Source organism: Bos indicus, chromosome X (genome assembly GCF_029378745.1).
Source record: "Bos indicus isolate NIAB-ARS_2022 breed Sahiwal x Tharparkar chromosome X, NIAB-ARS_B.indTharparkar_mat_pri_1.0, whole genome shotgun sequence".
NCBI classification, from domain to species: domain Eukaryota; kingdom Metazoa; phylum Chordata; class Mammalia; order Artiodactyla; family Bovidae; genus Bos; species Bos indicus.
The window spans coordinates 122501722-122520002 of NC_091789.1; the positions used below are offsets into that span (position 1 = coordinate 122501722).

Sequence of the window (18281 nt, forward strand, 5' to 3'; positions counted from 1 at the left end):
AGGGGTATCAAAACTTATTTTTCATTTGAACATATCATGCCATTTCTTTCTTGAGAAACTGACAGATGTAGAAGAAGCAAAAGTTAAAATTTTGTCTAAAAATGATGACTACACAGACAGATACAAGGACACACACACTCTTAAATGAAAACATGAACTTACTTCCAGTTGGGATTAAATCTCTATCTGGTATAAACAACTTATATCCATAATGCTTTTCAAGCATATCAGGAAGGATTTCAAGAGCAAAGCGTTCTTCTTCCCCAGTCTCTTGATTCCACTGGTCAGGATCCACTTTGGTATATGATAAGTATGCATCGTAATCTTTATTATCTGTCAAGAACATTACAGAGTAAAGCTGAAGTCACTACTCTACAAAGAAATCAATAGGACATGAGAACAATCACCTTATTTCATAAGTATCTCCAAATGTCCCATTTCTCGGAGACCAGAGGAAGAAGTTTTTATTAATTTTCATTAATAATTCAATAATGCCAAGTATCATGGAATGAATTTGGGGGTATAAAGGAGTTATATTTTGTTGTTATTAAGACAGTAGGAGAAAAATTAATGAAAACAGCTATGAAATGTTAACATTAAACATTTTTGATGCACAGATCATAGACAATTTTGACAGCTTATAATAGCCACATATTTAGATAATATGTTCTTATTCTACATAATTGTACATTTCACCTAATCCTTCCTTTGATGATTTTACCCTGTTGAAAAAAAAGAAAGAAAATTGAAATTGGCTTGGCTGGCTTGAGGAGTGGTTTTTAGGTTGTGTGCATTGTGCTGATTTTCTTTTGGGGAAAAGATAAAACTTGGAATAATTAATTTTTCTTTGGGAGCTGGTTCTTGGAGTTCAGTATTAAGACTATTAATACGCTGAATTATTATAGAAAAACATATTGTTTTCCTGATCTTCACTTATCTTACATGTAAATTACTGCCTAATTTTATTTCATTATGTTAATCAGTTTGACTGAAAGAATCAAAAATTATAATACAAATGAATTAAACAGTTCTAAAATTTGACTTCTTTCCTCATTCTTCTCCATTTTTACATGAGAACCCTTCAAATATTTGATGACTACTATTGTGCATTATCTTTATCTTAGTGTAAACATCCCAAAATTCTCATTTGTTTTTTCTTAGAACAAGAAGTCATTGATCTTCTTCTGCAGAATCTCATCTGTCAATTTCCTTTTCAGAGTGTGATATCAGGATTCATAATTCACCTCAATTCTAAATACTATCAGTAGGCTGTGTCTATCAATATCAATATGCTTAGGTCTCTTTTGTGCTTCCTTGATGATTGTCATTGTATTATTTGATTATTAGATCAAGTTGAGTTGAAACATTCCTATATTTCAGAACAAAAAGATCTTGGCATTTGGTATAGAAAATTTTAAATATTTGGGATATAAAATATCAAAGATAGAGGGGCATCCATGACTTGCTCTGGGTGGCTCTGGGACACTCCTTTTGACTTCAAAGACACTAAAACTCACTTCTGAAGGTACATATGTATGTTCATTTAGTAGTCTGATAATCCTGAGCTACCTAGAAGTCATTCTATAGCTTGTTATGGAAAACTCAGAGAACTGTTTACTTCACTTAAGGTTAACACAGGCATATAAGAAACTAGCAACTCTACTATAGGATCCCTGGGGAAATAAAAAAACCTTAAGCTATGGAAAACTTTTTAAGAGCAACTTTCAGGTAATAAAAAAAAAGTAATCATCCCAATCATGTCATATTTGGGTATTTGTCATTTTCTTTACAACAAGATATAGTTGTACACAGTAATTCAATTTTCACAAAAATGATAATTATATTTTTTATACCATATATATGCAGATATGCCAGTGGTCTATAGTGGTACCACTCTGTTGATGTAAATACTTGACTAAGAAATAATAGAAAATAGCACACAATAAAGCTACAATATAATACCAGTTAATATTTAATTAAAATGTCCATTTATTAGATAATCACATGCCATATCTATGAGATAAAATCTTCCTTCACAATATGGGTCAGTAACTTCCAGTCTAGTAGAAGATGTAGACAAGTCCACAATCTATTTCCAGAGGATAAATATGTTGCAAAGAATAGTACAAGCGTCATGGGCCAATGGGAGGACTCTTTAAGCCAGATTGAAGATTGCAGAATGATTTCATGCATATACTATTCTTTTTCTGGGATTATTTCTCTTCTAATTTTTTACAACGTACTATAAAGTACTGAAGTTTGCCCCAATCTGGGATGGGTAATGACTAGATCCTCATTTTTCACCTTTTGTCTTGTATAGGCTCAAAAGCATTTGAAAACCAGATCAATACAAACACCAAAGAGAATAGTGCACTTATGACCACATGTAAACAACTGGTCCACCAATACTAGTAAGTTCCAGATGGATGTCACTTTTGCTTACATGACACTGTTTCTGGTTCTCCTGCCTCATCCATGGACATCTCTCTTCCAATTCATAAATGCTATCATTTCTTAAGATGTTTCCTGTGGCCTGTTTCATTTGTCTCTCAGCCTATGTTCCCTTAAAAATCTTTTTCTCCCATTACATCAACAACCACGTCTATGTAGATGTCTCCCTAACTTAGATGTCCAATCTTGTCTTCTTTCTCATGAACCTGTAACCTGGACATTCAACATGTTCACAACCAAACAAACTTTCCACCTCAAGCTTTGTTCATGTTTTATTTCACTTAAATTTTAGTAACATAAGAATCTCACGTCTATAGTCTCTAAATGTCAGATGCATATTCCATTTATCTCTTCTCATTATCAATAATCTCACAGCCATTCACTGGTAAAAATCCTTTGGATTGTTTCCATATAGGGTGAGGTCCTACTCTCTCCTCAGCTGCTATAATTATATTTTATTGGGTCTTTCCTCTCTGTTTCCTTATTCTTCTGGCCCATTCCACATAGAATCAGAAAATTTATTTTTTCAAACCTCACAACTGATTACATTTATGGTAGCTTGAAAAATACTTATGGCTACCCATTGTCAAAAAGCCAGCAGCTATCTCTGCAGTTGGTTTCCTTTCAATTTGAGTCTGATATCTTTGAGTTGAAGGTGATCTCTTTTACCACATATTATATTATTGTGCTCACATCTTATCTTCTTTCTTTGACCACAAGATCCTTGATTCAGATATATGACTAGGGATTAGTAGATGTTCAAACATATCTGTTGATTAAATGAATGAATGGCCTCTAGTTTGGGTATCACATGACATATATCTATGGCTAATGGAGAGATTTTCTCAAGATTTGGGCCATTTCCTAGGAGAGGTGGCTTTGGTGATACATACTCCAAGTTGCCTGGATTCCTCAAGCAATTACTAGGAGTGACAGGGTCAAAGTTTAGCAAAGTTTCTTTGGAATAATCTTGAACTGTACTTTCTTATTGTGACTCATTGAAGGCTCAGAGTCCTTGTAAGCGTCTCTGAAAAAGTGGTTTTCATACTTAAGCATGAATGGCAACAATTTGGAAGACTTCCTAAAATACAGACTGATAGGCCCCACCTCTGGAGTTTTCCATTCAGAATATCTAGAATAGGTCCTTAGAATTGAAATTTATAGAAAACTCTCAAGTGATAATTGATGCCAGCCCAGGGACAACACTTTGAGAAACTTTGCTTTACAACAGAGTATAGGTACTCCAGGCATAGGTATTGGAGCTTCCCAGGTAGCTCAAATGGTAAAGAATCTGCCTGTGATGCAGGAGACCTGGGTTCAATCCCTGGGTTGTGAAGATACCCTGGAGAAGGGAATGGCAACCCACTCCAGTATTCTTGCCTGGAGAATTCCATGGACAGAGGAGCCTGGTGGGCTACAGTCCATGGGGTTGCAAAGAGTCGGATATGACTGAGTGACCAACACTTTCACTTTCATAGGTACTCCAAGGTCTCAAAGGTATCAAAGAAGTGCAGTCAGCTGCCAGGTAACTGATCAAAAGTATCACAAAGCCTACACACTGCAGCCTCAGCTTCATGATAAGGGGACTTGATACTTACAAGATATGTACTCTATTTTATCTAGAAATGAGATGAAAATCCATGAAAATCCACACTTTCATCAAAAAGGGGATAAATTCGTACCTAGACTGATATAGTCAGTAACCATATTAAGATTAAATGAACCCCAGGAATAGGTACTGTGGTCTCAGTCAGTTTTCTATCTCTTTATGTCATCTGGATGAGTTTGCAAGATTTAAGCTAACATCCCCCAGGTAAAAAGGAGATGTTCACATGGAGGTTATTCTGGTAAGAAATAGAACTAAAAGGCCCCTTGCAAGCAGCTACAGCAGCATCCTTTCTCAAATCAATGGACACTTGATTGATATCTAATTTCTCTCCCCAGAGTCTATGTCAGTGCAGTACTGGGCTAGGCATTTATTTGCCAACAGAAGCAAACTCCTGATTTGAAAATTTTCAAACTGAAAATACCATGTCATATTTCATGCTAAATGCAATAACATTTGGATTCTAAGGTTTCTGCTTTTTTCTCAGTTACCTGCTGAGTCAGAGTCATGGGAAATATCTCTTAGATATTTTTTATGTCTGTAAGAATGCATATTGACTAATCTTAATGTGTATAAGAAATTGAAAATGTGAGATTTTTATAATCATAGAAAAAAACAAAATTATGCTAAGATTTTTAAATGATAGGACTGTGATCTTTCAAATTCAACTTAAGTTTATAAATAGCTGAAAATGAATTAAATGTCATAGAAGGATAGTACCACAATCTATATCTTATTCTGAACTTTATTCTGTAAATTTTATTTTCTGTAATTTAAACCCTCAAGTATAATTCTGTTGACTGCAGAGATGGAAAGCAGTTGACATACACACCTTTTCTAATAATATTTATAGGTTCTAATATAGTCATTGGTTTACTCTTTCCATGATTTTCAAGAGATTCTCACTGTAATGTCCCACAAAAAAAGAAAAATAGGAATGAAGTCATCAAGATGGTCAAATAAGATATCATTTGCATGTATCCTCTCTTCTGCAGCACAGAGCCAGTCCTGTCCACCCAAGGACCCATCCAATGACCAGGTATTAGCCCTCCCAGTGACCTGGTGGGAGCCATACCCATCCACACTCCTGATAGTGAGTCCACCGACTGAAGACACAACTGTGGATCCTGAAGTGAAAACCGTCCAAGTGCTATACTACTGAACAAGGTTCTAGAGGTATTCCTATCCACCCAGAGAACAGATAGGACCCATGTGAACCTGAGCTCCAACCCAGTATGATTAGGTTTCTGGAAGTAATCGCACTGGCCTGGGGAACAGACAGAAGAACTTTACCTGCTAAAGTCAGTCTTTAAATATTAGAAGAGATATTTGCTCTTTCAAATGTACAGACACCAATGCAAGGATACATGGATCACAAAGAATCAGGCAAATATGGTGTCACCTAAGGAGATGGCTGGATGGCATCACTGACTTGATGGACGTGAGTCTGAGTGAACTCCGGGAGTTGGTGATGGACGGGGAGGCCTGGCGTGCTGCGATTCATGGGGTCGCAAAGAGTCAGACACGACTGAGCAAATGAACTGAACTGAACTGAAGGAAAGTAATAATGTGCCAGTAACCAACACCTAAGAAATGGAGGTCTACAACTTGTGAGATAAAAAAGTAAAAATAATCATCTTAAAGAAAATCAGTGAAAATAAATACAGACAGTTTAACAAAGTCAGGAAAATAATGCATGAATAAAACGTGAAAGTCATGAAGTTGTGTCCAACTCTTTATGATCCCATGGACTATGCAGTCCATGGAATTCTCCAGGCCAGAATACTGGAGTGGGTAGTTGTTCCCTTCTCCAGGGGATCTTCCATTTAATAAAGAAACAGAAACCATAAAAAAGAACCAGACAGAAATTCTCAAGCTAGTAACCACTTTGGCTGGTGAATTCTACCAAATATTTAAAGAAGAATTAACACAATCCTTTGCAAACTCTTCCAAGGAAAAAATAAAAGAGAAGGGAACATATCCAAATGAATTTTATGATGCCAGCATTATCCTGATACAAAAACCAGTTAAGAATACTACAAGAAAACTACAAGTCAATATCCCTAATGAATACAGATACAGAAATTCTCAACAAAATACTAGCAAACCAAATTCAACTGTACCTTAAACAGATAATATAACATGATCAAGTGGGATTTATTCCTGGGATGCAAGGATGGATCAACATGTGCAAATCAATAAATGTGGTATACCACATTAATAAAATGAGGAATAAAAATCATATGATCCTGTCAATAGATTCAGAAAAAAGGATGTGACAAAACAGTTTATAATTTCATTATAAAAGCTCTCAAAAAGTTGGGTAGAGAAAGAAAATGCTTCAACATAATAAAGGCTAGGGGACTTCCCTGGAAGTCCAGTGGTTAAGACTCTGTGCTCCTAATGCAGGGGGCACAGGTTTGATCCCTGGCCAGGGAACCAAAGATCCCACATGACACATGGTGTGGCCAAAAAAATATGAACATAAAATATGAAGACAGTAGAATATTGTTTTGTAAAATATTATTCAGCCATAAAAATGAAGGAAATCTATTTTATTTGGGTGGGCCTTGAGGGCATTATGCTTAAGCGAAACAAGTCAGACAGAGAAAGACAAATATTGAATGATCTCACTTGCAATGTGGAATTGCAAAAGCTGAACTAATGGAAAAAGAGAGTAGAATGGTGGTTGTCAGGGGCTGGGAGTGGGGACATGCTAGTCAAAATAAATAAACTTCCAGCTATAAGAAGAATAATCTCTAGGGATACATAGAAACTTTGGTTAACAATACTGTATTATATACTTGAGTGTGGCAGAGAGTAGATCTTAAATGTTCTCACTACAAAAAGAAATATTTATGTGTGGTGATGGATATGTTAGATAATGTTATTGTGGCAATCATTTCACAATGTATATATGTGTCAAATTGTCACATTGTACATCTTGAATGTATACAATGTTATATGTCAATTATATCTCAATAAGGCTGGGGGTAAAAAGAGAAACAAAAAATACCAAACCTAATCAATTAACTAGCTGCTTTGTTACTTTAAGTCAAACAACTAGTCCAGTAGAATTTTCTCCTTCAATTTACTGAATCAACTACTATGTTTTATAAAAAGATATATTTGAGGAGAAAAAAGCTTGGACACTGGAGAGTGAAGAAATAAAAATACAAATTAAAAACATTATTAAGAAATTTTGATGAGAGAAGGAAAATATAGAACTGTGTATCAGGAATAAAAAAAAGTGGTTTATAAAAATGATAAACATTTTTTTTTTTTGACATGTGAGAGGATATTAGTCAATTCTCTTTAGAAGGACTGAGAAGCCAAAGAATCCATGGATTGTTTTTTTTTTTTTTTTAGAACAATAGAGCTTTTAAGAAAATGTAGAATGAAGACTCCCTTATCAAGATGAAGGTGGTGGCTATATTGAATGTGCACTAGGAAAGAGATTTACTGATAATATAAATGGCTTGAGATTGACATTCAGGTCTTTGGGAGTTTTTAACCTTTAAAAACCTATTGAATAGTTGTCAGATGTTATTGGCAGGTGGCCATTTCTTTTTAAAATTTATTTTCAAATATTTATAAGTCACATATGTGAAACTGACTAGTGACAGAGGCTATTATTCAACAAATGGATTACCAAAATGAGACTGGGGTAGGGTTCCATGATAAACTGTGTATTTCATTTTAAAGATGATTTTCTACATTTGCATGTAGTACATTAGCAGAGAATTATGTGATCATTAACAACTAGCATTGATATAATTTGAATAAATAAGAGATTTTTAAAAATTAAGTCATTTCTTTCTTGTATTTCAGACTTGACCTTCATATGTTTTGTTACATTTCCAACTAATAATTTTTCATTTAAAACATCTGTAGAAATAGATCTTTGAATAAAAAACATTATGCACATATTAATATTTTGATTTTGTGATTACTGAATGGCATTGTTTTAATAAATTCCACATTTCATGTCAATTCAGCCAGGGCAGCCTCTGACCATTATATTCTAAAATGAATCTGCTTGATTTTTACAGTTTGAAAATTTAACAATATTGTTCTAGTTTACATGTTTGATTACTTGGTACTCTTCTGGACTATTTGATTCCATAGGACCTTGAATACTGAAATGTGTCACTAATTAAAATATTTATGATATGATACACTGAAGGAAAAAAACAGCAGCTGAGCTTAAATTCAGACTGCCATTAATTTTATTTTACTCATTTGTGACTTCATTTCCAGATCTATAAAACTGCAGCTCCCTAAAGAATATGTCTGTGAAGAAAGCGGAGCACTGAAGAATTTATACTTTTGAACTGTGGTGTTGGAGAAGACTCTTGAGAGTCCCTTGGACTGCAAGGAGATCCAACCAGTCCATTCTAAAGGAGATCACTCCTGGGTGTTCATTGGAAGGACTGATGCTGAAGCTGAAACTCCAATACTTTGGCCACCTCATGCAAAGAGTTGACTCATTGGAAAAGACTCTGATGCTGGGAGGGATTGGGGGCAGGAGAAGAAGGGGACGACAGAGGATGAGATGGCTGGATGGCATCACTGACTCGATGGACGTGAGTTTGAGTGAACTCTGGGAGTTGGTGTTGCACAGGGAGGCCTGGCGTGCTGTGATTCATGGGGTCGCAAAGAATCGGACACGACTGAGCGACTGAACTGAACTGAACTGAAAGAATATGTCTAGGATTAAATGAGTCTCCACCATACAGTGAAATGCTTGGCCCAAAGCAAGTATTCAGTAGATACTAGTTTCTTTCCTTTGAATCTTTAAGAGGACAGTGGGCAGCGTAGATGGTAAAAGTCTTAATTAGGAGGGTAACACCATATTTGCTTGGGTTTATTTCTGTGTTCTCATTCTATCCCATTGGTCTACTTGTCTTTTTATGCCAGTATATATATATATATATATACACACACACACATACACACACACATACACACACTGTTTTGAAGTGCGATAGTAAAGTAAAGTCACTCAGTCGTGTCTGACTCTTTGTGACCCCATGGACTGTAGCTAACCAGGCTCCTCTTTCCCTGGGATTTTCCAGGCAAGAGTACTGGAGTGGGTTGCCATTTCCTTCTCCAGAGGATCTTCCGGACCCAGGGATCCAACCCAGGTCTCCCTCATTGTAGACAGATGTTTTACCATCTGAGCATGAAGTGTGATAACTCCTGCTTTATTCTTTCTCAGGATTTCTTTGGCTCTTTAGGGTCTTTCATGCTTCCATATTAATTTTAGTAGTGTATTTTCTACTTCTGTAAAAACTGCATCTGGACCCTTGATAGGGATTGCACTGCATCTACAGAAGGCTTTTGCTAGAATTGCCATTTTAACAGAATTAATTTTTTCAATCCATGAACACAGGATACCTTTCCACTTGTTTGTGTCTTCTGCAATTTCTTTCATCAATGCTTTGTAGTTTTGAAACTTAAACTCATGGAAAAAAGACCAAACTTATAGTTATCAGAGGTGGAAGGTAGAAGAGGGAAAGTTACAAATTTCTAGTTATAAAATAAGTAAGTACTATGGATATAATGTACAGCATGACTATACCTAACACTGCTGTTTAATATACAGGAAAGTTGTTAACAGAGAGTAAATCCTATGAGTTGTCATCACAAGGAGAATTTTTGTCCTTTTTTCTTTCTTTTATTTTTATTGTATCTATATGAGAAGATGGATATTAGCTGAGCCTATTATGGTACTTTTTTCACAATACATGTAATTCAAACCATTAGGTTATATGCCTTGAACTTGCAAAATGATGTATGTCAATTATTTCTCAATAAAACTAGGGGAAAAAAGAAAAAAAGAGGGTAAGAGTTGGCAGCATACTCTAGAGAACATGGGATTTGGAGTAAAAAGGCTTGATTCCTATCACTTAGCTTATGATTTTGAGTAAGGTATACACCAAAATCAGCTATATTGGTTTCTCCTTCTGAAACTCAAAAACACAGTCTAGATCGTTTACGTGTAGGCAAATTATCTAATTACCATCAGCAAAAAATACCCCCAAACAAACAAAAAACCCAAGGGTGTTTCTAAATGATTTTACGGAAGTACTGTGTGTCACAGAAGACAGTGTTTCATCATGAGGACAATGATTCCTGAAACACTTAATGCTATGCTATGCTAAGTCACTTCAGTCGTGTCCGACTCTGTGCGACCCCATAGACGGCAGCCCACCAGGCTCCCCCGTCCCTGGGATTCTCCAGGCAAGAACACTGGAGTGGGTTGCCATTTCCTTCTCCAATGCATGAAAGTGAAAAGTGAAAGTGAAGTCGCTCAGTCGTGTCCGACTCTTAGCGACCCCATGGATTGCAGCCTAACAGGCTCCTCTGTCCATGGGTTTTCCAAGCAAGAGTACTGGAGTGGGGTGCCATTGCCTTCTCCAGAAACACTTAATAGTAACCTTATAATTGAAGAAGAATGAAAAATAAATTCTATGACATAAGACTGTATAGATACCAATTTATTTCAAATGCTTTAAATGGAGCAGTTCTTCATATTTTCCAGGGTCAGTGGGTAGAGATTATGAAAGATTGCTCTGACTCACTTTGTCCAATATCTGTAATAATTCTTAAAGTAGAACTAGAAGAGATCTCTTTCTTTATCTTTAAAATAGGAATCATATTAGTTATTATAGTCTTTGCATAAGCTTGCCCTGCCAAGCCCTGCCATCATTATGAATAAGCACATCCCTCAAATCCCATACACAGGAGATAAAAGCTAAAGAAAGCACTTTATAATCTGAGAAAAACAAACAAAAAGTAGATTCACCCTGTCTAGCACAAGATCCACCCCCCCAAATGAAGTCTTAAGCTTGTTCCCATAAGTTATACCTTAATGAAATCTTACATAGTACCTTACTGACATCTACCAAAACAATCATCAGTGTAAGACAGCTTACTCTTTGCTGTTTTCTTTTATTCATAGACTATAACAATATAATCTTGTTTTTCTTTAAATATCTGTTATATTTTTTTATTTGTAGAATCAATTCTAAAATCTAGACATCCTTGAAAGATTTTTGGAACAATTCTTTTATTCATGACTTTTAGCCTTTTGTTCCCATAAATAAACAAATGTGGTATGGAATCTTGAATTCATAATGCTGTACAAGTAGTAAGTATTTACTAGTAAGTGCTCATCATTCAAAGTGAAAGAGCTATAAAAATGATGTGCCTGAAGTGCCATTTTAGTATAGATGAAGGAGAAAATGACTACATCTTGGGATCATGAGGGGAATCTCTGTAAGTTAGGGAGAACCATTAGCTGTATATGAAAGAGGAAAAGAGAAGGGAGGGAGAAGAGAAAAGAAGGAAGGAAAGAAAGAAGGATGGTCTATCTTTACACAAACATTTAAACAGAGTGGAAGGGAAATCCCAGTCAGAGGCATGTAGGGGCAAATTAGTCTGATGTTATTGGGATAACAGTATTTTCTTTGTAAATATGCTGGCAAATATGGTGAGACATCATATTAGTGTATATTCAGCTCTAGAGACAGTAGGTTGCCTTTATCAGGATGGTCAGCTAGCATTTAATTAGAATAAGGAACACTCTAGAGCCACTACAAACACTTCACCTATCATTATTTCTGATCAAAAGTAGATGCTTCATAAATTAGCACAATGGATATTAGAAATCAAGTTTCACTGCTAAAATTAGTGACTTTTTTACTAAGTATAGTGGATTTTGGAAATGGACCCTCAATGTTGAAATCAGTGCTACTTAAGACATATGCCCAAGAAATCATAAACAAAATGAAAAGACAGCTAATAGAATGGGATAAAATATTTGCAAATGATGCAATTGACAAGGGATTAACTTCCAAAATATCCAAAGAGTTCATAGAGCTCAATAAAAAACAAACAAACAAACAATGAACAATTCAATCATAAAATGGGCAGAAGACTTAATGGATATTTCTCCAAAGAAGACATACAGATGGTTAACAGGTACATGAAAAAATTCTCAACATTAGTAATTACTAGAAAAATGCAAACCAAAACTACAAAGAGGTACCACCTCTCACCTGTCAGAATGGCCATCATTTAAAAAAATCTACAAATAACCAATGCTGGAGAGAGTGTGGAAAACAGTAACCCTCCTACACTGTTGTGGGGAATGTGGTACAGCTACTGTGGAGAACAGTACGGAGGCTCCTTAAAAAACTGAAAACAGAATTACCATATGATCCAGCATTCCCACTCCTGGGTATATATCCAGAGAAAACTCTCATTCAAAAAGATACATGCACACCAGAGTTCACTGCAGTACTACTGACAATAGCCAAGACATGGAAGTAAACTAAATGTCCATCGACAGATAAATGGACAAGGAATATGTCCACATACACATACATGCATACAATGGAATATTACTCAGCCATAAAAAGGGTGAAGTAATACCATTTGCAGCAACATGGATGGATCTAGAGATTATCATACTAAATGAAGTAAGCCAGACAGAAAAATACAAATACCATACGATATCACTTATGTGTGGAATCTAAAAAGAATACAGATGAAGTTATTTACAGAACAGGAATAGATCCAGAGATAGAAAACAAACTTAGGGTTATGTGAAAGTGGGGGAAGGATAAATTAAGAGTTTGCAATTAACATACATGCTCTACTATATATAAAATAGACAAATAAGGATTTACTGTATAGCATAAAGGGAGTACGTCAAGACTGTATATTGTCACCCTGCTTATTTAACTTATATGCAGAGTACATCATGAGAAACGCTGGGCTGGAAGAAGCACAAACTGGAATCAAGATTGCCGGGAGAAATATCAACAACCTCAGATATGCAGATGACACCACCCTTATGGCAGAAAGTGAAGAGGAACTCAAAAGCCTCTTGATGAGAGTGAAAAAAGTTGGCTTAAAGCTCAACATTCAGAAAATGAAGATTATGGCATCTGGTCCCATCACTTCATGGGAAATAGATGGGGAAACAGTGGAAACAGTGTTAGACTTTATTTTTTGGGGCTCCAAAATCACTGCAGATGGTAACTGCAGCCATGAAATTAAAAGACACTCCTTGGAAGAAAAGTTATGACCAACCTAGATAGCATATTAAAAAGCAGAGACATTACTTTGCCAACAAAGGTCTGTCTAGTCAAGGCTATGGTTTTTCCAGTGGTCAGGTATGGGTGTGAGAGTTGGACTGTGAAGGAAGCTGAGTGCCGAAGAATTGATGCTTTTGAACTGTGGTGTTGGAGAAGACTCTTGAGAGTCCCTTGGACTGCAAGGAGATCCAACCAGTCCATTCTAAAGGAGAACAGCCCTGGGTGTTCCTTGGAAGGAATGAAGCTAAAGCTGAAACTCAAGTACTTTGGCCACCTCATGAGAAGAGTTGACTCATTGGAAAAGACTGATGCTGGGAGGGATTGGAGGCAGGAGGAGAAGGGGACGACAGATGTGGGGAGCGAGCGCCGCCCGTGGCAAAGGTCATGAGGAAGGAGGCTTGACATACGCAAAGGCGGGATCAAGCCTCAGGAGTCTCCCTGGAAATTCTCGAGCAATCTACCCCAAAACCAGAGTCTGCCTACTCTCTGCTTTGTGCTCTTACCTACACCTCTGACTTTACGGGGGGCTGTCCCCCACCACCTCTTTCGGAGAAGGAGTTAACCTAGAGCTCCAGTTAATAATAATTCCTGGGTGTGACAAGAGTGTTTTAACCTACAAACTCCTCTGAAGGTTCTCTAGCCTGCCTGACAGGCTCGTCCAGCCACATGTGATTGCTCACAGCCTCCCAACCTTGAGAGGCACGAGATGCTTTAAACCCTCTAAAAACAGGTTCTTTAGAGAAGTTAGAAAACTATTAGTATAAGTATAATGGGCTAATTAGAAATTGTGTTGGTGAAGGGTTTTTCATTTGTTGAGCCAATGTTTGTTGCTAAGTCTCCATATCCCCTGCCCTTATACACATTAATGAATATATAGAATTAACCTTTGATATTAATCACGTTAGACCTTAGGCTAAGTAAATTCTTTCCTTAACTAAAACCCACTACACCCTCACCCTGTAGGAGTGTAACTTTACTTGGGTGGCGTCTGTTTTGAGACTAATCAGCCCTGGAGAAATAAGTGTCCTGACTGACTGACCGCTGTCACAAGGAGAGGGTCGTAAATTGTCAGCAGACCCCCCTGGCCAGAAGATGATGTAACACCCCTAAAGACCTCTGTATACATTTGTATGAAGCACCTGACTTTGATAAAAGTCAGGACTGCTGTCCCCACGTGACTTTTGTATAACATCGCAGTGTATAAAAACAGACTCTGGAAAATAAAGAATTGGGATCAGTTTCTCGAAATACTGGTCTCCCCATGTCGCTCTCTCTCTCACTCTGGCTGAGTCTCCATCTGGAGCGCGGAACCCACCATGCTTACTAATTATGCCTGGGCTTCTAAGATCCGACCGGGGAGGCCTCAGTGTCTCCTCTCCTTTGGGAGAACGGAAGGACGCCTGCGGCCTACGTAAGTGGTGCAAGCTTCTTGTCTTGAAGTTTTATTGGTCCCCCGCGTAAACCAAGCTACTCAGCCTCTTTTCTCCACTGAATTTTCCTACTGAGCTATCCTCATCCTATTACTCTTTTTATCTTTGATAAAATATTTAAATAAATAGGTCGCCGACGCCGTCCCCGCTTCGAATACCCTGGATCAGCCGGGGCTGGACCCCGGCAGGTGGCGCCCGAACAGGGACCAGCCCCGGTGGATCCAGGGTATTCGAAGCGGGGACGGCGTCGGCGAGGATCAGGAAACAATTGCTTAATTAAACGTTAATTAAGGATATAAAGAGTAATAGAATGAGGATAGCTCAGTAGGAAAATTCAGTGGAGAAAAGAGGCTGAGTAGCTTGGTTTACGCGGGAGACCAATAAAACTTCAAGACAAGAAGTTTGCACCACTTACGTAGGCCGCAGGCATCCTTCCGTTCTCCCGAAGGAGAGGAGACACTGAGGCCTCCCCGGTCGGATCTTAGAAGCCCAGGCATAATTAGTAAGCATGGTGGGTTCCGCGCTCCAGATGGAGACTCAGCCAGAGTGAGAGAGAGAGCGACATGGGGAGACCAGTATTTCGAGAAACTGATCCCAATTCTTTATTTTCCAGAGTCTGTTTTTATACACTGCGATGTTATACAAAAGTCACGTGGGGACAGCAGTCCTGACTTTTATCAAAGTCAGGTGCTTCATACAAATGTATACAGAGGTCTTTAGGGGTGTTACATCATCTTCTGGCCAGGGGGGTCTGCTGACAATTTACGACCCTCTCCTTGTGACAGCGGTCAGTCAGTCAGGACACTTATTTCTCCAGGGCTGATTAGTCTCAAAACAGACGCCACCCAAGTAAAGTTACACTCCTACAGGGTGAGGGTGTAGTGGGTTTTAGTTAAGGAAAGAATTTACTTAGCCTAAGGTCTAACGTGATTAATATCAAAGGTTAATTCTATATATTCATTAATGTGTATAAGGGCAGGGGATATGGAGACTTAGCAACAAACATTGGCTCAACAAATGAAAAACCCTTCACCAACACAATTTCTAATTAGCCCATTATACTTATACTAATAGTTTTCTAACTTCTCTAAAGAACCTGTTTTTAGAGGGTTTAAAGCATCTCGTGCCTCTCAAGGTTGGGAGGCTGTGAGCAATCACATGTGGCTGGACGAGCCTGTCAGGCAGGCTAGAGAACCTTCAGAGGAGTTTGTAGGTTAAAACACTCTTGTCACACCCAGGAATTATTATTAACTGGAGCTCTAGGTTAACTCCTTCTCCGAAAGAGGTGGTGGGGGACAGCCCCCCGTAAAGTCAGAGGTGTAGGTAAGAGCACAAAGCAGAGAGTAGGCAGACTCTGGTTTTGGGGTAGATTGCTCGAGAATTTCCAGGGAGACTCCTGAGGCTTGATCCCGCCTTTGCGTATGTCAAGCCTCCTTCCTCATGACCTTTGCCACGGGCGGCGCTCGCTCCCCACAGACAGAGGATGAGATGGCTGGATGGCATCACCGACTCGATGGACGTGAGTTTGAGTGAACTCCGGGAGATGGTAATGGACAGGGAAGCCTGGCGTGCTGCGATTCATGGGGTCGCGACAAGTCAGACACGACTGAGCGACTGAACTGAACTGATAGGGAACTATAATGAATATTTTGGAAGAACCTATATGGGAAAAAAAATCTGAAAGAGAATAAATATATTTATGTGTGTATATACATATACACATGAAAGTAGAAAGTGAAAGTGAATTCGCTCAGTTGTGTCCAACTCTTTGCGACCAGTGGACTGTAGCCTACCAAGCTCCTCTGTCCATGGGATTCTCCAGGCAAGAATACTGGAGTGGGTTGCCATTTCCTTCTCCAGGGGATCTTCCCGACCCAGGGATCAAACTCAGGTCTCCCACATTGCAGGCAGACCCTTTAACCTCTGCGCCACCAGAGAAGCCCCATATAAAACTGAATCACTTTGCCATACACCTGAAAGTAACACAACATTGTAAATCAACTATACTTCAACAAAAAAAGACATGAGTAACTTAACATCATTTAGAGACACATCCCACTCCTCAGATGTCTAGTGGGGCCAGAGACCTTTCCGCTTAGGGAAAGTGTTTCAGACTTGATTCTAAATGGTCCTGTGTCCTAATGAAGAATATTCCTTTTGGGTTTCTCATACATCCAAATTTATTTCAGAAAGAATTTTAAAAGTTATATGTAATAGAAAAGACAGTAAATATTAGGGAAATTTTTGAAAAAATATAGATATAACATCTCAAATTATAATGCCCTACAATGTTGTTTTCATGTCTGAATAGTACCTTTCAGTTCTTATCAACATGGACACATAGCTCTCTTCAAAGCTGATCATCATAGTATACAAATCTTTTTATATTCTGCTTTTCATTGAATACCATGACAGTTTTCTGTATCATATGTAGTTCCCAGTTGATGAGGAATATTCTTAGACATCAATAGATGGTTAGCCTAATCCTGACACTGGGATTGTCACATGTGCCTCAGGGGCAAGGTTTTTTTGGGAACTCTCACAAACATTCATGTGACACAGAGTTGGAACTTCTTCAAGTTGATAGGATAGGTTAAATATTTGTTTATTAAGAAATGTATATGCAGCAGAATTTGTCCAAATTTTCTTTCAATATTTTATGGAATCAAGGTGGTAGAGTAGTAATTAATCTTCTCCTACCCCTAACCATTAGAGTTAGCTCATTTACCAAAGGGACCTGAGAATTATGGGGAACTGCATTGTCTTGGGCCCATTCTCAATAGCTGTGTTTGTCTAAAGACCAGCATCTCATTCTAACTGGGAACTATGTATGATCAGATTCTATGGGGTTGGCAAGGCTACACATGTTTAGTTGGCTTACCCTGTTACAGTAGGTGTTTTCTGAACTAAGAAAGCTTTCTGCTCTGGCAGGAAGAAATACCAATAATCATAACCAGGAGAAGTATCAATAATCTCAGATATGCAGATGACACCACCCTTATGGCAGAAAGCGAAGAACTAAAGAGCCTCTTGATGAAAGTGAAAGAGGAGAGTGAAAAAGTTGGCTTTAAACTCAACATTCAGAAAACGAAGAGTATGGCATCTGTTCCCATCACTTCATGGCAAATAGATGGGGAAACAGTGGAAACAGTGACAGACTTTATTTTGGGGGCTCCAAAATCACTGCAGATGGTGACTGCAGCCATGAAATTAAAAGACACTTGCTCCTTGGAAGAAAAGTTATGACCAACCTACACAGCATATTAAAAAGAAGAGACATTACTTTGGCAATGAAGGTCCGTCTAATGAAAGCTATGGTTTTTCCAGTAGTCATGTATGGATGTGAGTTGGGCTATAAAGAAAGCTGAGCACCGAAGAATTGATGCTTTTGAACTGTGGTGTTGGAGAAGGCTCTTGAGAGTCCCTTGGACTGCAAGGAGATCCAACCAGTCCATCCTAAAGGAAATTAATCCTGAATATTCATTGGAAGGACTGATGTTGAAGCTGAAACTCCAATACTTTGGCCACCTGATGTGAAGAACTGACTCATTTGAAAAGACCCTGATGCTGGGAAAGATTGAAGGTGGGAGGAGAAGGGGACCACAAAGGATGAGATGGTTGGATGGCATCACCGACTCAATGGACATGGGTTTGGGTGGACTCCAGGAGATGGTGATGGATAGG

The 18281-nt window shown here is 38.1% G+C and overlaps 1 protein-coding gene across 1 annotated transcript in view; it reads right to left on the reverse strand.

The window, feature by feature from the left end:
* IL1RAPL1 (interleukin 1 receptor accessory protein like 1) overlaps positions 1–18281 on the reverse strand; it is a 701662-nt gene that overhangs the window by 7065 nt on the left and 676316 nt on the right. Inside the window, exon 9 of the mRNA XM_070785085.1 lies at positions 163–333. Coding sequence (XP_070641186.1) covers positions 163–333 — 171 coding nt within the window. The remainder of the gene's footprint in view (positions 1–162; positions 334–18281) is intronic.